We start from the raw sequence: 24,320 nt of genomic DNA on the forward strand, positions 1-24,320 counted from the left end.
GCGTTGGTGCCACCACTGTGTAGTCCATGATTAAGTGTTACTGCTTAAGTACTAGATCAGTAACATGTAATAAGCCTATCACACCTTCTATAATCATACACAGTAAGATAATAAATTATTTTTTTCACCAATTACAGAAAGACATATGTGAAATGTTCTTTTCTTTTCTGGCACACAGAAGTGTTGAGTAGCCATGTTTAGGATTTTTCCTCTGGTAGCTACACAGGGTCAATGCTCAACTCTCAGGGCTTGTCTCTCACACCTGATCACTTTTATTCTGGCTTCCTTCCATGAACCCAATTCCCCTTCCTTTTCAATTTCCAAAACAGTTCCTAGAGACACAACACCTTTGACCTGTCTCCATTATTATCTAACTGTCTTGGTCCCTAAAGGAAGCAGAAACAAAAGAAATTATACTGTATAGTCAATTATTAAAGAGTAAAAAAGTATAGCCTACATAATCTTAAATGAATCCTCAATACTCCAGAACAAGGGCTTATGTAAACTTCTAAAATAATGGAGTGAAAATGAACTGAAGGCCAATGACAACAAGCCTGAGTTTTCAAGCCTACAGTGTTCTGTCAGACACACAGTGGGCCTTCTAAAATGATGCATGATACAAAATGCAACCCCATCTGCAATTACTGATCTGGCTATACCACAAGAATAAAATGTGCCAACCATGTGTTTCAATAATAGTCAATTGTGGGATCTGGCACAAGTACCAAAAAGCAGAGTATATGATTAATGCTGTAGTTACTGGCTGAGTAACATCAGTGGATTTCTGAGATCACTCTACATATGGCCTTAGTAAGGTAAGGTAGCCTAGTGTGAACACAACCACACAGCTATCTGAAAACGATGACAAAGGCACCAACCGCCAGCCACTGGTCAGAGAATTATTCCTCTCTTTTTGGCTGACTGTAAAAACAGTTTATCAACTATAAAGCTCTAAACAGAGACTATAATAATATGTACATGAATGTTCTAAAAGTAAATAACATAGAGAAACAGGAACCCCAAGTTACAAGTGGTTCAACTTACAAATTTTCAGCTTTGCAATGCTGTAAGCCCATGCCCACACAACCACTTGGTTCTGCACTGTGTGTATGATAAACAAGATGCTGTGTTAGATGACTTCTGGTCAACCAGGAGCTACTGTAGCTCATTTCAGACAGGTCAGGCTAAGTGTTGGTTTTGGTAATAGATGTATAAAATCATTTTCTATTCATAATTTTAAAAAATACAATGGGTTTATCAGACTATATCCATCATAATTTGAGGAACAACTGTGCATACATATACATGCATATGCAAAATGAATGGTATATATCTTTCATTATATTTTGGATTCCAGCCTCTCAACAACTTATTTCAAATAAAGAAAAGAAGGGGTGCACTTGCCCCCACATTTTCTACTGTCAAAGAGAAAGTGGAAAAACCTAAGACGGTACCCACTTTTCTTCCAGGGCCCAATATCCCTTTCCCAAGACCAACCCTGTTATGTTTGGCCAGCGGTTTAAGGATCTGCCTTTTCTGAAGAAAAAATTCTTTTCTAAATCCTTAGTAACAAAATTTGGATCAGAATACAAATTGGGAGCCAAATCAGTTAAGGAAAACAAAATAAAGTGAAAACATACAGCTAATATTAATAATTAAAAAAACACCAACTTACAAAGCTGAAAAGGTAGACACTATATAGACTCCCACTTTAGACTGAGGGGTAGGAATTTAGAATACAGTCATAGAAAAAGGTGCTTGTGAATGAAGGAAGGAAACCATTCATCTCTCTTTTAGGCTAAAAAAGCCTATAACCTATTCAGGGCTAACCAAAGGAAGGATCCTAAAAACTACATCCCAGAGAGAGGGGCAGAAACACAGCAACTGTGGACAGTGGTCATCTAGTGGCAGACACAGGATCTGAGAATGGCTTGTTCTCAGACTCCACATACGTGTCTCTACTACAGAGAAACATTAAGCAGCTGACCAAGCCTGAGGATTCCTAAGACAAGAAATACAATAATATGAGTCGGTAACTTTAACAGAATGATAGCCCCTTAAAAGGTTAGAAAGCATTGTTTTTTTCAATATCTTACATTTTCTAGCATCTTTTATTTATTTACTGAATAAATTAGCCAACAATCATTCAAGATCTCAGTTTCTGTGGCTTTGGCTACTGCATCACCAACCATTTAAAAATAGTAAACAGAAAATTCTAGGAACAAACATTCTAAATGGCAATGTATGCTGTTCTGCTATATCTCACTCAAAGCAAGAATCATTTCTGTCCAGGGTACGGATTCATCTCTCTTATCAGACTGATGGTTAGTTATCAGATAGGCTGCCTTAGTGCAAAGCTTGTGTTCCAATCATCCATTTACTTACTGAATAACACCAGAGTGCAACAGCTGCGATACAGGGAGTTTCATTACAGTGCAGAGTTCAAATGGTTTAGCTTTATTGTGTTAGTGTTAAGCATCTTACTGTAACTAATAAAAACTAACCCCTATCATAGTGCATGTTCAGGAGGACTAGATGCTATGTGTAGTTTCAGGCAGCCATGGGGGTGGGGGTTGAAGGGAGAGTGATGGATAGATGTATTGGAATGTAAGGCCCGGCTACTGGAGATTCCTTTACATATCCTTAGGCTGGGACAAATACATGCCAGGCTAATCTTAAGTACCATAAGACTTACTACCTCTCAGGCTTGCCTGCCTTAAGTAGCTATGTGGGGCAGAAAGGACAGGTACGGAACTGAGGGTGGGGACAGGCTCTGGCACTGCCTCTGATATTTAACAGCTCTTACCACAGGTTGCTGTGAGTGACTGGGGTTTCAGAGACAAAAACTAAGCAGTACCTGCTCTAGGTTATGATGCTTCCAGTTCTCCTCTGTTTATTCCTATCAAAGGAGCACATACATAAGCCTTTTCCAAAGGCCAGACTTGTTTCTTAGGTAAAGTCCTACGAAAAGAGCAGCACCACACTTGCTCAAGTGTACAAAGAACAGAAGCGAGAGTTTATTCCCTTTGATTTGATATTTAACCCAATTTTCGAACACCTAGACTGTTGTAATTCTTTCAGCTATAATCCAAGATATAGTAGTATACTGGTTTTATACTACACTTCTTTTTATTATCTGTTTTACTTGGAAGTTTGCTTTGATGCTAAATACGCCTTCTGAATTAACAGTACCATGTTAGTCTCAGAAAAATGTAAGGATTTCCTCCCATGTTAGCTACCAAACATAAGCTAGCTCTCTGCTTCAATGTCTGTAAAGTGAAGATAAACAAGCTCTCAAAAAAGCTTGAAAATATCAAATAAAGAACATGTAAATCAGTACCCAGCACAGAATACAAATGCATTCAACACGAATTTGACTGTCTTCCACGTCTGATAGTCTGTCTACAAAGGTTGCCTGAACACCCCACAGTACTTTAATGGCACATTGACTCCAATGAACTACAACACAGCATCATGCTTAAATCCTGAATTAGGTATTATTTCACAATCTCACTTTAATAAATGTGGATTCAGCACTTATTATGTGCCAGATTATGCTAGGACTTGAGAATTCATAAGCAGCAACACACTCATGCTAGAAGGGACAAAAATTATAATGTGATTAAAAACAGAAGTAGGTGCAAAGAGCAGAAGTAGCAGGATGAAGCAAGAAATTCTCTGTTTGAGGGAGCAAAGGGACGAAGCTGAATAAAAAGCTATGCAGTGGTAAAGGGAAGGGCCTCTGAGGCAGACTGGCTCTGGAGCCCCACTTGCTCACTATCGTACTTAGGGCAGTTTAATTAGCTTGAACTACTTTGTGTATATACTTTGTAGAGTCAGAGAGTAATACAGAGGAGACACTCACTAAATGGTGAGCTTACTGTTTCGTCTTGGGAGCTGAGTGGGCTTGTTTCGAACAGGCTAAGCAGTCCACGGTACAGCAGACAGCATCTCTTGACTATTAATCTACATACGGAATAGCTACCCAGAGCCAAGCTGGTCATTAATATAGGCAATATATATTCTTTCTAAGCTTTTATCATTATGCTTTAATAAACAATTCATACTTTAGAAATATAAAACCGTGGATAAATACACACGAGGTCATGAGTAAAATAAAGGAGTCTATCTTGAAATGATCTATATGGAACTTAACTTTTCAGAACTATAAAGATGCAACTAAGAAGACTCTGCTGGTTTCAGGGTCTCCTTTACTTGTGTGGTTTTCCATAAATAAGAAATTAAGAACCCTGAAAATTGTCTGGGTGGTATATAATTCCATTATACTTTTCTCTTTGAACATGTGAACCCCGTATCATGCCAGATTTTACCCATAAATATATGTATACTATATGCTGTTAATTTGCTATCCCACAGATTTTGAAATAGTAATGTTCAACTGGAGTTACAACATTTTAAAGAACTGAGTTTTTTGTTTGAGGTTGTTGTTTCACAAAAGTAACTACTTCAGATTCAAATTGTTAACCCCATTGCTTTCCAGTCAATATTACTCTTTAGAGCTATTTTTTAAACCCAGAACATTAAGATATCCAGACGTTTTTTCACAAAGCAAACCTACAGACTAGATGAATGTATCGTGCATTAATGACAACCTGATGCTATAACGTAGCCTAACCCAATTCCCAATCACCTTCATTAACAAAGGGAAATACATAGAATTCTCCAATTTCACAAATACAGCAGCCTGAGGCCAGAAGGAGACAGCCAGACAAAAGGAAATGGGAGAGAAGACAACTGTTTCGACTGCTCTAGACCTTGGTCCAGCCCCTGACCCACAAGAATCTACTTAGTCATCTCTCTCTACAAATAAAGAAACAAATGGTCGGTCCACCTTGATCACAGGGAGCAGGCAATGTAAGTACTGCAATTGGTTTGAGATCTGTCAGCAAGAAAAAGGGGTAAACCAGGAGAGAAAGAATTTTTAAAAAGATCGAAACTGCAAGAAGCGGTGTGTGTGTACGCGCGCGCACGGGGAAGGGGGGGGGGGGAGTTAATGACAGAAACATGAACTGTGGTCCAGTCAGGGCACTGGCGCGACTCGCGCGTGCTCCAGCGGCCAGCACCGGGCCGGGTCTGCAGAAGCCCCGAACACCCGTGGAGTGGGTCCCCCACCGCTCCCTCCGCCTCGCGCATTACCCGTGAGGTTCCTCAGCACCGTGCCATGGGCCCAGAGGCTCAGGACCTGCTGCACCGACAGGTTGATCATCGAGTGGTCGGCGCCCTCCGCCCTCATCGTCCCCGCGGGGCCGCAGCGGGGCGCTCCGGGGGGCGCCGCTCGGCGGGTGTCGCAGGCAGCGTCCTCCCCGCCGGGGAGACATCGAGGAGCGCTGGCGGGCGAGGCCTGGGCCGCGGGAGGGACCGCCGCTCCCGCTCAGGGCCCGCGTCGCGACGCGGGGGCCCGCCACGCCACGAGGCCCAGGTCACGCCGTGAGGCCCGCGCGGACCGGCAGCCGGCAGGGGCAGGCCGCGAAACGAGGCTCATCGCGGGGACGCGCGACGAGGCAGCGGCGCCCGGCCGCGGCACCTGCCGCCCGCCTGCTGCTCGGCCTTTGGGTCGCCGACACTCGAGGAGCCGCCCCCTCCGCCCGCGACCGCCCCGGGGCGCGCGCATGCGCGTCTCCGCGCCTCTGCCCCGCCTCCCCCGGGGTGAGCGGCTGCGCACGCGCACTGCTCCCCCAGCTCCGCGAGCGCGCCGCCCTCAGCACCCTAGAGCTGGGACGGCCGTAGGCTCCCAGCGTCCGCCCGCAGTGGGGCGGAGGGAGCGCCGCTAACGTCACTGGCGCCACCGCCGTGCCTCGCTGCTCATTGGCTGCTCCGAGGAAACAGCCTCCATGCCTCTCGCCCCCTCCCGACTGCGCGCCCCCGGAGACCCGGAGCGGGTGTGCTGGGCGGGCATGAACCCGCTGCGTGTGTATCCCAGGAGCTGCCAGTTTTCTGGTTTTTTTTTTTTTTTTTTTTTTTTTTGGAGAGGACGCTTTGCTCCTCCAGATCATTCCCTCTCCGTGAGGGCGTCTGCGAGCAACTTTTTTGCAAAGGTGTGCATGCTAATGTTTTTATTTGCGGGGGTTTTTCTGAGAGTGTGTCCAGTGACCTGGATACCTCTCTTTCTTTGCTAAATCCACTAAAACAGAAATAGATCCTCTTTGTCATTTCAGCCAGCCTTCCGGCCGGCAGTAAAACTTGAACTTCTCTAGCTGCAGGATCTGAAATCACTTACTGACGCAAGGCCCGGCAGGTGTCCGAATCCTCCTGGCCATGGCTGGCTCTAGCACGTCTTCCTGATAGGATTCTTTTCATCTAAAATTGAGTCTCCCCAGCATGTAAACTAAATCAGCCCCGTCTCTCTGTCCTTCAAATCCAAGGTTAGCGTCAGAAGCATTTTGATTCAGTCATGCTGGTTACATTCCTCCTTGAAGTCTGAGACCTTTTAATTTGAAAAAAAAAAATTGTGTTTGCAAAAAAAAAAACAAAAAAAAAAAAAACAAAGACACGTGAGAGCTCGTCACCTCATCCGCCTCGCCCAACTCCATCTTTTTCCAAATACTTTGCTGCTAAAGTTAAAGAAGGAAGTGAAGAAAGACTAGCTAAACCAATCAGTGTATTTGCTCAGACACTGAAGGATAGAATTGCTTAAATATTGTTGCTTTTGGTGAGCATCTTTAAAAAGACAATGTATATGTGGGTTTATGTTTATGCATATTTTTTCTTTTGCTCCCACAATATAGAGAAAGGTCTGGGATTGGTAATAGGAACTGTACTAAAACCCACTGAAGTCTAGGGTTTAATGGCTGAATTAAATGTCAACTCAAGATTATAGACGATCAGGCAGAAGTGAGGCTTTAACATCCTAATTCGTTTTATATAAATCAACTGATTCTGAGGAATTAAGTGACTCGACAGGGCTTATTTTTTTTTTTTCTACTTCCTGGCAGCCATAGTATCTGTCCTATCTCTCTAGTCTGAATTGAAGTTCAGATGGGAAGTTAACCTAATGGTCCTGCAAAGGAATTGACGTTATTAGGGATCGAGACCACAGTCAGTGAAAGCCTTAAACAGCTAAGTCTCTGAGGAACATGCTAAACTCTCCTGCCGAAAGCTTACAAAATGAACCAGAAAACCTGCTTAACTAGCCAAAGAATAGATGTTTGCAACAACCACAGAAAATCACTCACGCTAAGAAAGATTTGTGTTTGCCCCAACTACACAGATGTCCCTTTCGTGTCAGCAACACCCATCCTACCACTCAGCTGCCAGGAAAAACTGCTGCCCTAGGTGGAAACCGTTACAGGATCAGCTATTGTTCATCAAAGGCTATAGAGCAAAAAGTACAGGGCAAGCTGTTGGAAGCTCCTTTCCTAAAAGGCATCCATGGAATGTTCCAGATGCCTGGTGCCGGTAGACTGGCTGCCTGCCTGGCAGTCCGTTTGCTCAAGGCTGACTGACAGCAAGGAAGAGTCGACACCTGTGAAATGGTCAAATTAACCCGTCCCCAACATCCCCAGCACCTTTGTTAGTAGATGAATATTGGAAAGAGCCCACAGTTTAAGAAATCACCATTAGCACTGTGTGTTCATGGTGTGTCTGAGCACTTCCTTGACAGTAGCTAACACCTGTTGAGTCAGCTGCCTCACTCTCAAGAGTCTTTCCTCCAGCAACTGTTTCCCCCTTATGTAACCTCAGGAAGGTTATGTAAGTCTTCAAACTCTGCTATTGTGAGTTCTTGTAACTTTCTTGTGAGTCCCCCCACAGCCGTCTAAGGAGAAGTGTTCCCATCTGAGGGAATTACCCACATGATGCCATTTGATGTTGGTTCTGTGATTGTTTCTGATACCATCACCGTAACTGATTAAGCACTGCAGTTGAGAATCTGTTGTCTATTTACTCCAAACAATCTAGGATCCCAACATCCGACTTCCTCATAACTGCTCTCTGCTTCCCCATCATAGCGCACTGAATATTTTGTCTACTCGGAAAACCTAAGTATCTGCATTCTAGCCCTAACTTGACCGCATTAGCTAATGTGAACATTTAACTACACTATCTGTGCATCTTAATATTTCATTACATATTCGTGTATTCCATATGCCACTCACTGTAGAGAACATATTACATACTTACATTTCATTGCAACATTTCTCGAGTTATTTTGAGGGCCAGAGCACTTAGCATTTGTTGTTGCTCACACCCGTTGCAGTGCGTGTTGTTAAACATTCAGAATGGAATCTGTATTTATAGATAACATGAGGTGCTAGTTTTTATTACTGTCACATTTAAATATGGATACTTTCGGAAACCAGATGAAAATTGCTACTTTGTAAATATTTCTTCCAAAGAACAAGCAAAAGGAACTTGTAAAGGCGTCTTCTGAAAGGAAAACATCCACTCATATTTTCCAACTTGGAAAATTGTAACCCTAGTCCTGTCTCTCAAAACCCTCCTGAGAAGGGTCTTCCCTTCCCCGTGCCCGAGCAGCTCACCACTCCTCAGCCAAACTCACTTACAAGGCGTTTAAGACTCATTCTCAATTTTTAGTCAAGTGTAGTAACATCAACTCCAGCTGAGAAAGAAGAGAAAAATCAACATATTTAATTTTCTTTTCAGTCATTTTCTTCCCAGTTCTCTTGAAAATCATGGGTCTGACCTCAAAGGCATACAATAAAACTAAAAAACACGAGCCTCAGCGTAGACGGTGCTGTGTATTGAATGTTTGTATCTCTCCAAATTGATGCATCTCCCGAATCATTCTGAGGTCTACGCTGTGGAGCCCTCGTGGATGAAATGGATGTCTTTATTAGAAAAGGTGAGAGAGATGCTTTTTCATCCTTGTCGTACATCAGTAAGGTGCTTCTCTGTGAGGGAAAGGACCCTCAGCAAACACGTAGTCTGGAGGTACCCTTATTTGTATCTCCCAGCCCCCAAATTAAGGGAAATACATTATTTAAACTACCCTGTGTGTAGCATTTGCTTTATCCAATCACACCCCCTGAGGCAGACCGAGACTCACCTAGCAGAGTAGTGGAGCCATGGAGGTGATGTCATGGAAACGCTCTAAGTGTCAGGGTGAAGGCTCTGAAATCACAACCCACAGAAGACCGCTCTGAGCTTGCTGCAGCCTGACAAAACCTCATTGACCGTTTGCTTTGAAAAAAAAAAAAAAAAAAAAAAAGGTTGGGAGCTGGAGAGTTTGCTTGGCAATTAAAGCCCTTGCTACTCTTGTGCAGAAACCAAGTCTGTTTCCCAGCACCCATATCAGATGGCTTGAAGCTGCCAGGAACCACAGAGGGGGATCTGACACCCTCTGGCCTCTGAGGGCACCTGTGCACACACCTGCACATAAATAAATAAATAATAAAAACTTCAATAATAAGTCAGTATTTCTTCCACAAACAAAATCGGAAAATTTGTAAACTTGACCATGTAGTTCTTAGGCATTTGGAGCAGGCACATGGGAGGGATGTGAAAGAGTTTAGAAATATGAACCAGAAAAGCCCTCCAGTGCTGCAACCAATGCCTAATGGTCCTTCCGGTGGGTGTTCAGAAGGATGTCGTCAGATGCGGACAGTGGGGGATTTAGAGGTGAGCAAGGACTCTGTCAAGAATCAGGCTAGGCAGCATTACTGATATAGTCAGGCAGATAATCACACTCTGCCACGGTCCTGAGAACTTGAGTGTGGCTAAATTCAACAGGAATGGACTAATTTGTTTGGCAGAGGGAACCTCAAGACAGGAGAGTATTCGGGCTATGGCATGGTGGCTGTTAACTGCACCATCCAGGTCTGCAGTGAGTGACTGACAAGTAGGACAAAAATATATGAAAAAAATGTGTGATTTGCCAGGGAAGGTAGGCTGGGAGGGAAGTTTCAAAGTGATGGGAAAATTACCGAAAGACCCAACCAATAGAAAGCCCACGGCAGTAAAGTCAACTTGGGAAATGTCAAATTCATTTGAAAGAAATGAGCTTAGTCTGACAATCCACCAAGGGGACTCCTTGCTCAAAAACAATCGCCTAGAAAAAAATAGTTCACCAGGCTCCACACACAGAGGAAATGAAACTGTGGTTCAAGGGGCCAGGCTGCATCTAGGGCTGACAACAGAGCTTCCTAGCTTTGACCTCTTGATAATAGCTTTTCAGACATGAAGAATGCAAAAGTGAGGGCACCACAGAGGTTTATATAAAGAAAGCTGTACTAGAAAGCTGTACCAAGAGGTTTGTACTAGAAAGCTAAAGGCCCTCGGTGTGTGGCAAGGTAAGAGGTCATACAAGAAGTCCCCAAGAGGACACTGTATGAAGCTGTAGAAGTGAATACTAACTGTTAATGGGAACCCAGCATGGATGTTGCCAGTGTCTACAAAGGAAAGTTACAATCATGGGAGTGAAGCCAGCCTCAGAGACAGGCTATTACAGTACAAGCAGCAAAGCTGAAGTCAGGGCTGACCATAGTACTGGAGCCCAAATGATTCTACCAAGAACCCTAGATACAGGACATCCACATTTTCATAGGAGATGTGGCACATCTAAAGAGACTTCTGGTCACAGGCTGAACAGGTGTGGCAACCTGATCCAAAAATTTTTATCTTTGTGTGAGTCACTGTTGTTTTATTACTGTGAAGAGACACCATGACCAAGGCAACTCTTATAAAGAAAAGCATTTCATTGGAGCTGGCTTACAGTTTCAGAGGTTAGTCCAATATTGTCATTGAAGGGAACATGGTGGCCTTCATAGTGCTAGAGAGCTACATCCTGATCTACAGGTACACACACACACATACACACATTTTATTCTATACTTATGCACTTAGTAAATATATTGAACATAGTATGTATGGGTATGTACTCCTAATCTATATACCTATACTCAAAACTACATAATTGTATATATCTATTTTCCATAAATGATGAAGTTATTAAAAAAACTACAAACAGATGAACATCTCACTTTTGCCTTTGTAAAAGCAAGAAATTGAAGCTGACTTATGTTTATAGGTTTACAATCTCATCTTTGAGACATGACCGAATCAATCAGAAAGAAACTCTATTCCCTCCCTAAGTATCTCTCTTTCCTAGTTATAAAAGGACAAAAGACAATGTTTTAAAATCCCGTTGGCCAAAGAATGTTGAGAAATTTACAGAGCCAGGCAGTGGGTGATTGTCAGCTCTTGATTGCCAAGGGCTCTATGATCAAAAGCTTGCACAACAAATTGTAACTTCCTCCTTGCAACCAGAGAACACTTCAAATACTCAAGAGTCTGGCTGTCAAGAGAACCTCCCATTTAATGTTCAGCCTCCTTTTAGTCCTGGATTTCCAAGTTTAAATGGCATACAAAATTAAATATATGTTTAATATATGTTTGTTTGTTTGTGCTTGTTGAGATAGGATTTCTCTGTGTAGCCCTGGATGTTCTAGAACTCGCTCTGTAGACCAGCTCAAACTCAAAGCTTTGTCTGCCTCTGCCTCCTGAGTGCTAGGATTAAACCCCCATGTCACCGCTGCCCGGCTTACAATGTAATACTCCATTGTCAGCTATGGCGCTCAATTTGCAGGGGGAAAGCTAAATAAGGGCTTTCTTTAATTTACTCTGGGGTAAAGATTCTTAGTCAATCCTTAGTCCATTTTAGTCTCAAGACTTAAAGGATAGATTTCATGTCAAATATTCTTTAGAAATTAAAAATTAATGAAGATTTCAACGTGACTTTGAAAAAAAAATGGATGGGAATGTTCTAAGCAGACATTTTACCACAGAATGACATGCTGTCACTGTTGCCTATTAAAGACCCGTCCCTTCTCCCCGGTACTTCTGTGACAGTTACTTAAAAGGGGGACAGTTTTTATAGCCACTGTTCTTTTCCAATCTTCTTTCCTTTCTGGACACGATCTGAGGAGTTTGCTTACTCTTTCTTATTCTTGGTAAAAACCTTGCTATGCCTGTGTGCCAATGTCTAAATTATGAGAAAGAAAAAGTAAATCCATGAAATTAGATCAGTTCTTTGCTTTGAACTTGCTGTGTAGAACACAATTAAAAAATTCATCCCTGATCCCCCCCCCCCAGTACTTCAGACAAGGTAGATAGAGCTGTTCCCATGTCTGGGAGAGAATGGGTTACTGTGTAGTTTCAAAAAGTTATGTTGAAATAAAGCTTGGCTGTATTTAAGTCATTGATAATTTAAGTCAAAGTTGATTTCTCAGTCAAAATTAGAGTCTCTTCTTTCATCTGTGGATACCTAAAATTGGCTTTGAGAAAATTGGCCTTCTTGTGAAAGCTGGGTTCAGTGGTGCTAATGTCTGTAATTTGAGGGTGAGTCTACTGTTCTGAAGTGTGGTGCCACACCAACTCAACCCACAGAATGCTTCTTTTGATGTAAAATGGTGCATGTCTTCATAGGTAAGGCATTTTTCTTCTATATTTAAATGTGTGGTGATTATTTAGCATAAAAAACAAAATTTGCATATTTGATTGTCTACATGGCTTGGCTAAGATCATGTTTTTCTTCTTTCCAGAAGGAGATCCTTTAAAACAGTGGTTCTCAACCTTCCTAGTGCTACAGTTCTTTAATACAATTCCTCATGGCATGGTGACCCCAGCCATAAAATTATTTCATTTTTTAAATAACTGTAAATTTGCTACTATAATAGATAATAATATAAATATCTGATATCTGACCCCACGAATGATTTGCGACCCCCAGGTTGAGAACCACTGTTTTAAAGACTAATATCAAAATGTATTGTCAATATTTGGTGAACTCTATCTGTAGAACAGACACTGTGTGGGTGGGATATTTTCCACCCTTTCTATGAAGAAAGTATTACCCTAAGTTTAAGAATGAGGTGGCTGAATGCATTGAGGGTCGGGGACTGCCACCATGAAATGCCACAAACTTGTGGCTCTAAAGAACTTTTTTCTTGGAGTCGTAAAGGGAAGAGCCCCGTTCCTTTTCAAATGCTAGGTCAGGATCAGATCCACACCTTCCCTTTGTTTCTGCTATTCCCAGAACCCCTAAGTTTGCAGCCCCATAACCCCTGATTCTGCTCCCATCATTACAGGCATAGGTGTTTTCCTTATGTCTCTCCCTGCTTCTTATAAAGACACCAGTCACACTGCATTTCACCTTGTTCTAGTATGAACTCATATTGATCCCTTAGATCTACAGTACCCTCAGTTCAAAACAGAATCCCAGGCCAAGCTGGTGGGAAAGGCATGAATAGGGGAAGATAGTCAACCCGGTACTGTATAGTGGGTAAGCCTCTGCAAATTAAGTTGTCCATTTGTAATGAAGCTAGGATGAGTAGTGGTCAAAGCCCATGCACATAATGACTTCACCATTCTGCCCATGTTTGCAGGTCTCTCACCTTCCATCTTGCCTCTCCTTGATTAACAATCACAGGTCATTATGGAAACTCTTCTAAATGTGATCTTCTTCCTAATTCAACTTCTTTGGCTCCTCCTTTATTTTGATCCCATAATTCTCTGTCAGTCTGGAGTGTCACGTCTCCTGGCTCATCTCGCCTGTCCAAGACCTTAATATATATATAGGGCATTTCAACCACATTTCTCCATCCTTCTCTTTATAGCCCTTCTCTAAAGTCTCCATTTTCCTGGATCCCGTTGAACTTTCCATGCTATTAGACATTTTTTGTATATAACATGCATTTCTCCCCTGCACTATCCCCTGAGCCCCAGACTCTTTGTAGACCAGAAGTTCCACTGTCTTCTCTAGCTATTCACGTCTGAAACCAGATCTTTTCCTCTCTTGAATAATCTCTCATCCTTTCTCACATCTGCGCTGTTCTCATAAGGTCCTCACTGTGTGACAGATGGACCCCTCACTATACGGTGCCCCACTTAGCTCCAGCCTCCTCTCACCCACACTACATCTTGCATAAGCTCGCTGCAGTTTCTATGTTACCCCAAGGTTCAGCAGTTCTGTGCTGATAGTCACGTTCAAATGCGTCTGACATGTCTCTGTCCACTGCACTCAAGGGGCAGTTTCCCAAAGCTTCAGCACATGTTGGAGTCTAGAAAGATAGATCGCGCCTCTGCAGAACGGAGCGCGTTCTCACTGCTGCACTTTGCCTTGGGTCTCATATCCAGTGCTTTATCCTCATTCCCCTTCAAGACCCAAATCAAATCTCACCCCCTTCTAAAGATTTTTCCTCCAACAATTTCAGTTTCCACTCACTTCACAAGAGCTCAGAGGGCAGTAGAAGAGCTGTCAGAGATATAGCATCGGCCCTCTATCTGGGTGTCCTCTGCAGTTGGCTTGTTTCTGTATTCTCAGGACTTAGGACGTTCAACATTCACGCCACGCTGGGCAGTCTTGTTTGACATAGCGCTTCTTTCTACCGCCTCCTTGTCTCCTGCCTTCTTTCCCTCCTGCTATGCTGTAGCACTGACAACTAATATTGGCTATTTATTCATTTATTGAGTCATTTTTGCTTAGTTTAATTAATAAATCTTTTCAATTTTTTGAGAATGAGATTTCATAGAGATTATAGAGAAAACAAATTTCTGAAGACGAAATGTGCGCCAGCCTAAAGACTAATGCTAACAGAATCATGAACCGAAACTAAAAAACCCATAAAACAAATTAAACGTTTCCTCTGTATCAGCTGTTTTGAGGGGTAATTTGTTACAGTAATAGAAACCTGGTTAGCACAGTGGGTATTACTCAGAAATGGTTAGTTAGTTTTGTGAGCGTATTATCTCTTTGCCTCAATCACTAAAAACATGTCACAGAACTGCGTGCTGAACCCAAGCCAAATGTTTGAAAACAGAACTCATTGGCATTCAAGAGTGAAACATTCATTCCAAGTGCTTCATTTTTACAGTCTTAATGTTATTGACAACATTTGAAATAATTGTAAGACAAACCAAACTTGATCTCTCTTTGTTTCTGTATACCTTTTTCCTTTAGACACAGCATAATCATCCCAACACCATATCAGAGAAGGGATGATTCTGGTCTAGTTGCCATGGCAGCAAAGTAACCAGACTGCTACAAAGATGTATAGTTACATTGTATCAGTATTAGATGTGCTGACATCCTCTAGTAGGTAGAAGGGGTGGGAGACAGAACTCTTACCTGGGAGTCCAGTCTTGACTCCCTATTACTCCACCTCCTAGATAGAAATGACTTTGGGAGATGCTGGAGTAGATAGGCAGTGGCAAGTGTGCTAAAAGTAGGACTCTAGGATGTAGCTGTCATCACCCATGAAGGGGCAGAACTCGGTTCTGATGCAGCTGTTTGGAGAGATCACCAGTTCCTGGAAATAATCTCTCACCATGCTCCTGTAAGTAAGCTAAATAAATTCATTGGTTCTCATACTGGACTGAGCAGAATCCATTTTTTGATCTGCTGTTAAGAGATTAACATTAATATCTGTTGTTGCTGCTTTTCCAGAGGTCGTGAGTTCAATTCCCAGCAACCGCATGGTGGCTCACAACCATCTATAAGGGGACCTGGTGCCCTCTTCTGGCACGTGGATGTCTATCATCAGACCATTGATACATTAAATATTTTTCAAAGACGTTTATTTGCTCCTTCTTAAGAAAACATTAGTGCAATGCCTTTCTAAGAGCTACATGATAGGATTAGAGTTTAAAAAAAAAACCCAAAGGAGTGATCAGATGTCCAAGTCTACACATTTTCTAGGGAAACACATTCTCTAGTCAGGAAGACACACAAAAAGTTTCACACTGAAGCATCATTAGAGCAGGAGTGACCTCTGCACGCAGCTCCTTGATGAGTAAAGCAGGATCACTCTAGATTTCTAGGGAAATTAAACTTTCTACGGAGGGACTAGATAGGTGAAGCTCTCTGTATGGAAAGCCAAGGATGTGGGGAGCATCAGTAGGGCTGGGGGCTATTTGTAGGGGAAGCTGCCCAAGAATCACTTGATTTTTTTTTTATTATTTGGGTTTCTTTGATAACAAGTCAACCTTACAAAAGAAGGGCAAAGAGAAGAGGAGGAGGAGGAGGAGGAAGAGGTGGGAGGGGAGAGAAAAGAAGGAAGAGAAGAAAATTAGGAATTGTTGTGAACAAGGATTTTCACAGAACCCAAAGGCAGAAACTAGAGAAGTTCTAGAAGGAACTGAAACAAGGGCCCACAGCTGACAGGCTTGAGGAAGTGCTCCTGCACCATTTTTGCTTCTCCTTTTGGCTTTCCTCCTGCTTTCTTTCTGCAGACTACCTTCCCTGGGCCTCAGCCCATAGTATGGGGGTATCGTCTCAGACTCCAGGAGACAAACTCTTGCCTGGCTGAGAGGAAAACAGACCTATGTAAGTGGATCACAAACACTTGAATAATTATCCATCTCCCTGCAATGTTGTTACATGGTGAAAATTTGTTCTGATCACTGCTTCTGTGCTTATTCCAATATTAAGAAGACATGTCAAAATGTTCGGTTTGTGACCTTCCTTAAATTCCACCGTAGGCAAGGAAGTGATGACTAGGTAAGACAAACATAAAGTCACCACTGACAACAAAAATTCTGTTTCAGAATGACTTCCTTGAGTCATGCTTGCTGTATAGTTAAGACTAATCTTAAAGAAAAAATTTCAAAGGAAAAAGGGTGTTTATGAGTGTGGCAGTATCCTATGTGCAGATATCTAATGAAGTCTGATTTGAACATAGCTTACCACTAAAATTTACACTGCTTGAAAATCTAATCACACACAAAAATAATAAAATATGTTGAAGTGAAAGATAATATACAACCAAAAATAATTGAATCCTAAAAATTCTCACAAAAAACTACAAGTAGGTGAATACTATGTTAAGACATTTACAAATTTTACAGCATTGTACAGAAAAGTTTAGGAAAACTCCCTCAAAATGTCTTTTCAGGTAATTTCTGGGTTGTATGGTCATGGGTAATTTTTAATTACTTTATATACTGTTGTTAGAGATGTCATTAATGAAAACCCTTTTCCTTTATAATTTAGAACAATTGTTTTTGTTTTAAAAAAAACAAATAGCCCAGCAGCAAGAATATCACCATAGTTTTTAAAACAGTACATTGATTAGCTAATATATGACCAACACATAAATAGAAAACAATACAGATTATCATATTTGACAGGAGTAGTGTTGAAGAATATTTGACTTTACTTTACAGAAACTTTCCCCACTTACATATCCAATAGTTGCAACACCTTTTGTTGGAAAGGTCTCCCTTTGCCTCTGCTGAGTAGAAATGAACTCTATTTCTGGACTCTCTGATGCTCATTCATGCTTATGATGGTATTGAATTTTCATGAAAAATGTCATTTTAGTGAAAGTTGAATTCAGAGAGTAGAAAGCCTCAACCTTGTTGTTTCTTAAACACGTATGAATCTTTTTATCCAGAAAATAGTGTACATCTCCAGCTATTTAGGTTTTCTTAATTCCTCTTATCAGTCATATAATTTCAATGTCAAATTTTCAGTGTTTAGTTTACGGGTATTGAATGCCTCCCCAATTGCCGCTGTAAATGAAATACTTGTTTTTTCTAGTTGTCTGATGCTAATACATATGACTTTAGAATGGTACTATTTGTTTAATTTCTCTTGTGTAGCAGTTTCTTCCTGAGATTGAAAGATTCCATCCTACAGGGAAGGTTTTAAGAAAGATGGTGAACAACTCAAAATTGCTTCAGGAAGTACCTGAAACTGATTATATTCTCTAGGCTCCTCCCTCCCTGAGCAAGTAGTAAAACCTGATAACTTTCATTCTTAAATAAGCCAGCCAGCAAACTAGACTCTGAGACCAGACCAGACTTGAAGAAGCAGAAACCAACAGAGCTGTCTGGAAAAGATATAGACCAACTGAGTTACTGGAAAAGGACACTCTCCAACACACTGAGCTGACTGCCGGCTGTGCAGTGGGCTCCAGGTTTCCAGCTTTTGTGAGCTGTCACCCATGCTGGGGTTGGCTTTGGTGATGTCTTTGACTCATGTCTGCTCCTGTGAGTAACCCTTCACCTATTTGTAACCCTAATAAAACTCACTGTTTCACCAAGCTGGACTTCAGTGGTATCCATACTTTGATCTGTCCTAGGACCTGGGGTGAGTAGGCATGTGTTATATGTGTTGTGTCCCTGTCTGGGGTGAGTAGGTGTGCATATGTGATATGTGTGTTGTATGTTGTCTCCCAAGGAAAAATCGTGGCACACAACAGTCTCACTAGGTGCTTAGCAGAGGCCTCACACTCTTCATCAGCAATAAATATTATGACACTTGTTTCGCTTTGTCACCCTGAGTGACCGGTTGTGACTTCAATAATACATTGAAAGAGGACATCTTCCCCCACGTGTATCTGCGAACACCACACAGAGATTCTTTCATCATTAATCACCACATTAACTAAAAGGTTTGTCTGGATCTCCTTTCCTGGGTCAAGGATAGTTCATTCAATTTCTAGTTTGCTTAAATATGTATTTTGTAAAAAAAAATTATTAGGAGTTTGTCTTTTTCCAAGTGTGTTTTACACGTCCACTGAGAATAGCCTATGCTTTTGGGTCTTCATTTTGTCAGTATAGCAAATTACATGTGTTGACTTTTGAATATGAGATCAGCTCCACAGTTTATCATTATCTTAATGTATCGGTACACTTAGTTTGTCACACATTTCACACTCATGCTTATGAAAAGGATACAACTTAGTGATTTTCTCTTTAAAAAAAAAATCAATCAAAACTCACACTTTGTTTAAACTAAATTGTGAAAATCTACCTTCTCATCCAAAACAGCGGAGTCATGTGTATGTTTCTTTCACAAAAGCATCAAACTGCGTTTTCTTTTCTCTCCAATGATTCTTAGGAGTTCTGGAAAGACACTGGCTATAGTCATGAAAGGAATTAGTCGGATGTCAGTAACCTTGGTCTCTGATGCTCAATGCCCATCTTCTAGAATACGGATGAGAGTGTGCATTGAATCCGGTACCTGAGAAGGGAGAAATGGATGAGTTGATGATGTAAACAGTGAGAAGTGGGTACTTTTGGACCGTGTTCTATTCACTCCTTCATCTTCCCTTGATGGTTGCTAATGAAATCTGAGCTCTTTTCAAGTCAGTTTCTGATGCTTGTTGGTAGTTTTCTAACTTACCCATTGCAAAGCTTTAACAGCTTACTAAATATTTACTAGTTGATGGTCAAACTTGTGCTCTGTAGACATACTTAAAGCATGTTTTATTAGTGTGTGTGTGTGTGTTAGTGTGTGTGTTACCCAAAGGGACCCAAAGAGTGTGGAGCTGGAGTAACAGCCATTGTGAGTTGTTTAAGATGGGTTCCAGGAACCAAATTCAGGTCCTCTGCTTCCATCTTTTAGAAGAATAGCTCTTAACTACGGGGACATCTCTCTAACCCTGTAGTAATATTTTATAAGGTAGATTCCTCAACACACAAGTAATTTAACACCTATAATTACATGCATGGTGTTATGTTCAAAGCAAGTAACCTGGCGGCACAGACCTGTAACCTCAAATACGTGGGAGGCTGAGCCAGAGAGATGATGAGTGCAGGGTCTGCCCTGGGTACAGGGTGAGTTTAAGGCTAGCCTGGGCAACGAGGACAGATCCCACCTCAAAATGAGAAATAAAAAAGGGTTTCTGGCATTGCTCAGTGGTGAGGTGCTTTGTTTAGCATGTATAAGAACCTAAATTTATTTAATTCACACACACACAGACACACACACACACACACACACACACACACACACACAGTGCTAAAATATCCCCTAACAATATAAATTACATAGAAGTGGAATGTGATTTTAACAGTGTCTTCTGGAAAAGGGTGTCTTCAAAGAATGAACGATCAAATGCTAGAGATTTGGAAAGATTCAGTGGAGTGTCCATGATTAAGTGACCCACACGCACCTTCGGCTTTCCCTGTGAAAACAAAACATTAGAAAAAAATCTACTTCTAACCACTGCCTTAGCTATATTCTGTGTTTCTGGTGTATTTTCCTTATTGCTCATTCATCACCGAAAGGCCTGTGTGTTATTTCTGAAGTCTGAGGAGACTAGGGCACTGGATGAAAGCATATTAAAATTAAAAACAATACTTCAACAGATCAGAGGTCAAACAAGCTAACTTTTGTTGACATGGATTGTTATATAAAGCAAATATAAAGTGTGAATGGATGGTTCAGTATATGTATATACCATTAAATTAAAACCAGATATATTTATTTGAGGTGTTTTGTTTTTGTTGGGATTGGGGAGGGGTGCCTCACCACATAGCCCAGGCTTGCCCAAAGCTCATTACGTGTAGCCCAGCTGGCCCTAAACTCTTGATTCTTCTGTTTCTGCCTCCCAAGGGCTAGATTTACAGATAGACACAGCGCCGTACCTGGAAAACATATTTTTACACTAAACCCTATTGAAGCTAAGTTAAGTAGCATGATGTTTGGCCAGCAAAGTTCTGCACAGCCATGGTTTTGGGTGTTCCTATAATCCCACTGCTTGCTTTCTCAAAACTTCATCTGGACAGAGTACTAGAACCTTCAGTAAATGCATAGACCAAACAAACACACACACACACAAACACACAAACTTGCAGCAAAACTTAGGAGGCTTGAGAGGAGGTGGATGGAAGCTCTGGTTTCTTATTTTATATTTTTGTTGGTTTTTTTTTTTGTTTGTTTTGTGGGTTTTGTTTTGTTTTCCTCCCTCTGCATTTTTGACTTGATGCTCCAAGATATCAGGATTAGAGAGTCTCTTCCACTCTGTTCCCTTGGTGCCCATTGTCACCAGGTCATAGGAGCTGACTTGTCACCGAAACAACAAAGATAAGAATCTAAGGTGGTTCTAAGAAGAAGAGTTAGAGGCTCTGAACCACAGGATTTGGTATTGGGACAGAGTCTCAATTTTCTTGCTGACACCCTAGGAAATCTCCAGACAGGTCGAGTTCAGTGTAAAGTCTGGTTGCCAGCCCTGTGTGTTCCTCATACCAATATTTACAATAAATATTTCTACCCCTTCATGAAATGCAATTCTGCAACCAAGCTGATGGCTGCAGAGAAGACACTAGTCATGTGCAGATTGTTTTCCTCAGAGGCTCTGTTTAATATTTGGTTGGTAGTAATTAAATACAAATATTTTAATGCACCAGAGATAATGCAAGCAAAACCAGCTAAACATCATTTATCCAGCATTGGTGTCAGCACTTGTATGAGCTTTTCCAGCCATTTTGTGTTGCCATAATAGAATAGCAGCGACTGGGTACTTTATAGAGAAAAGAAGTTCACATCTCATGGTGCTGAAGGCTCAAGGACATGGTGATGGCTCATGATACATGGCGTCACAGTGGTAGAAACACATGTGGAAGCAAGAGAGATACGGGGCATCCCCAAGCCCTCTTATAACAACCCATTCTCAAAGGAAGTAACTAGTCTTACAAGACCCATCTTAATTAATTTGGGGGGTAATGCATTGTAATCTAAATCCCACCTCTAGAATAGCCCTGCACTGGGACCAACATTCCAGCTCCCGAATGACTGGGATACATCTCAGGAAACCCAAAGCACTGCCTAGATATAAAACCAGGGTTTGAGGCGCTCTGCCCAAATTATGAAACCACCCTGCCCCTCCCTTCAATCCATGTGCTGTTTTCTTCTTTGTTCTAAAAGAAGACAAAATTATATCGTGGCACGCAGAAGTGATTGTGGTTACCAAAAAAAGAACAAACATCATTAATTGCTTCCAAAGTAACAAACATTCTCACGGAAGCCAGCTCATTTTTGACAGGTCCACATCCCAGGGAGAGGAAGAGTCGAGTTGCAGGTCTTACACCCATTCCTCTCAGGGCCTTCTTGACTCCAGCTTTCACTCTGGAAGCAAGTCCAGGGGATGTCACCCAAGATAACACACCCCGGCGCTCCCTGATATTTTTTTTTTCTTAGTTTTGACAGTGCAGAATCCCAGAGTTCAAATGTCTGCAGCCTGTGGGAAGGCAGAAAGAGATCCCTCTCTCTGGTGGTGTGGTCCATTAAAGAGCCTCCTCAGTCCTGAGCATCGCTCATCTTGGGCTATGTCACCATATTAGCAGCATAGGGAGAAAGGGGCTCAAGTTAAACTGTGTCCAAACACACACTGGAGTCAAGGTCAGGTCCTTGACATGGTGGCATTGGGAAGTGGGGTCTACTGGGTGTGGCTCCAGTCCTGGGATGCAGGCCTAGTGAATTAATTAATGTCTTTCTCACTACTGAGCCACCACCCGGGTGTAGACTGGAAGTGGAACAGGGTATAAACCTCAGGGCTTGCCCTCTGCCTTACTTACTTTTTCTTGGGTGCATACTACACAGACGGTAGCCCTTTCTGCACTGTCCCCATAACTCCTGAGGCTTACTAAAAAAAAATTATAATTATTTTCTTCAGTGTTTCTTTAGATACCTTCAAATGAGCTCTTCCCTCATTTAAATGTGTAGCTTGTGACTTCTTAATTTCAAACTCTCCTCTTTCATATTTGTCTTTGTCATTTTCTTCCTCCTCTTCCTCCTCTTCCTCCTCCTTCTCCTCCTCTCTCTTGGTCAGTGTTCTAGTGCTGGGAAGAGACACCAAGGCAACTTTTATAAAAAGAAATCATTTAATTTCGAGCTTGCTTAGAGCATCAGAAGTTTAGTTCATCGCTATCATGGCACGGAACAAGGTGGCACACAGGCAGACACGGTGCTGGCAAAAGTTGAGAATTCCACATCCAGATCCACAGGCAGCAGGAAGAAAAAGAGGGACACTCAGCCTGGCTTGGGCTTTTGAAACCTCAGACACATCCCTAATGGTGTACTTCCTTCAACAACGCCACCTCATTATTTCTTTCATTCAAATATATAAGCTCATGGGGGACATTCTTATTGAAACATTTACTCTTGGTAGTGGTGGTGGTGGGTGTCTTACGTATATGCTCAGCATGACTGATATTACTGAGCTACATATGCGAACCCCATTTCTCTTTTCATAGTTTTTCATTTGACTGAGGCAGGATAGAAAGATGAGAAAAACCAGGAGGAAGTAGGAAGGGAAAGGAGCCTCTTTCTCCGGAGCCTGAAGCCTCCCACCAGCCAATACATTGTAATTCCTGCACAATTAACATTTGCTGTGAAGGCTACCAGCCCGGAGACCACACACATGCTTTGTGTTGAAGTAACAACCGCCCATGTTTAAGGCCTGGGTATATATAAGGTGAGTAGGGCCTTATTCCTTTCCCTGATGTTGCCTGAACTTCTCAAAGCAAAGCTGTTAACTTCATTCATAGCAAAGATCTCCCTCATTCCTCTGAAGCATCTTTTACCTCATTGTTCCGGCCTCTCTGGGCCCATTCAGGCTTCTTAGCAAACTTTTGGAGGTGGTAGCTTCACATCCCGCTCAAATACTGTGACCGTTGTAAAGCAAAAGCAACAAGCATCAGCTCTGCCTCAGAGAACCACAGGCCCATGCGCTCGGGTGTGTGTTGTGTTTCTTTCCGAGTGCCTCTCTGTTTCTTCTCTTGGGAGGGTCTGAAAGAAACAACCAGCATGCAGGGGTCAACTCTTCGAAATGGCGACCCAGACAAAGCATGCAGGTCTTCTTCAAGGGAATTAGGGGCATTTTCTAGAAGAATTAGGTCATCTAAACTTTCACCGGTGGGTCCTAGGGGATCACAGGTGGTCAGTGGTCTGCGTTCCTAAGTCATGAACATTTAACCATGGGGTGAGATAGGGCTGCCCAGCACAGATGGCCCATCCTGAGATAAGATAGTTTCCCATTCTTGTGGATGTCCCCAGGCTATCCTTTGGGAGTGGGTTTTATTACCTTGTTCCTGGATTTTGGCGCATAGTGTGACCAGTACAATTTTTTTCAGACTGGATTCTGTTCAGTCGCTCTGTGTTTTGATTTTTGTTTTTACTCATTGAAGCAGAGTTTTGTGTATCACGGGTGAACTCAAACTCACAATGTAGATAAGGAGGATCCTGCACTTCCTGTCTTTCTGTCTCTACCTCTTGATTGCTAGGATCCAGGCCTGTATGGTACAGCATGGTCACTTATGTGGTATGGTGGGAACCCAGGGCTTCACATGCACCCTGCCATCGCTCTACTAACTGGGCTACATCCTCAGCCCTATTTTTGACTTAAAGCAAGCAATTAATTTGACTTTCATTTGGTCACTAGCTTTGTGAAGTGGAACAGCTAAAAACTCTGTTTAATTCTTGCAGACTTAGCTGGCCTTCCTGTTGTCCTCTCTATGCACAGATACTAACAGAATGAACCCAGTTTGGACCAGGCTAATCCACAGAACACTCTGCCCATGGCATAGCCATGCCTTCTTCCTGACCAGAGTTTTTC

General features: G+C 42.1%; 1 protein-coding gene across 1 annotated transcript in view; it reads right to left on the minus strand.

Moving 5' to 3' along the window:
- Positions 1-5,549, minus strand: part of TMEM170B (transmembrane protein 170B) — a 35,928-nt gene extending 30,379 nt beyond the window's left edge. The window contains exon 1 of the mRNA XM_080932898.1: positions 5,158-5,549. Coding sequence (XP_080789024.1) covers positions 5,158-5,254 — 97 coding nt within the window. The 5' untranslated portion in view covers positions 5,255-5,549. The remainder of the gene's footprint in view (positions 1-5,157) is intronic.
- Between the last annotated feature and the right edge of the window lie 18,771 nt (positions 5,550-24,320).

This window comes from Micromys minutus, assembly GCF_963924665.1.
Source record: "Micromys minutus genome assembly, chromosome: 1".
Classification (NCBI taxonomy): domain Eukaryota; kingdom Metazoa; phylum Chordata; class Mammalia; order Rodentia; family Muridae; genus Micromys; species Micromys minutus.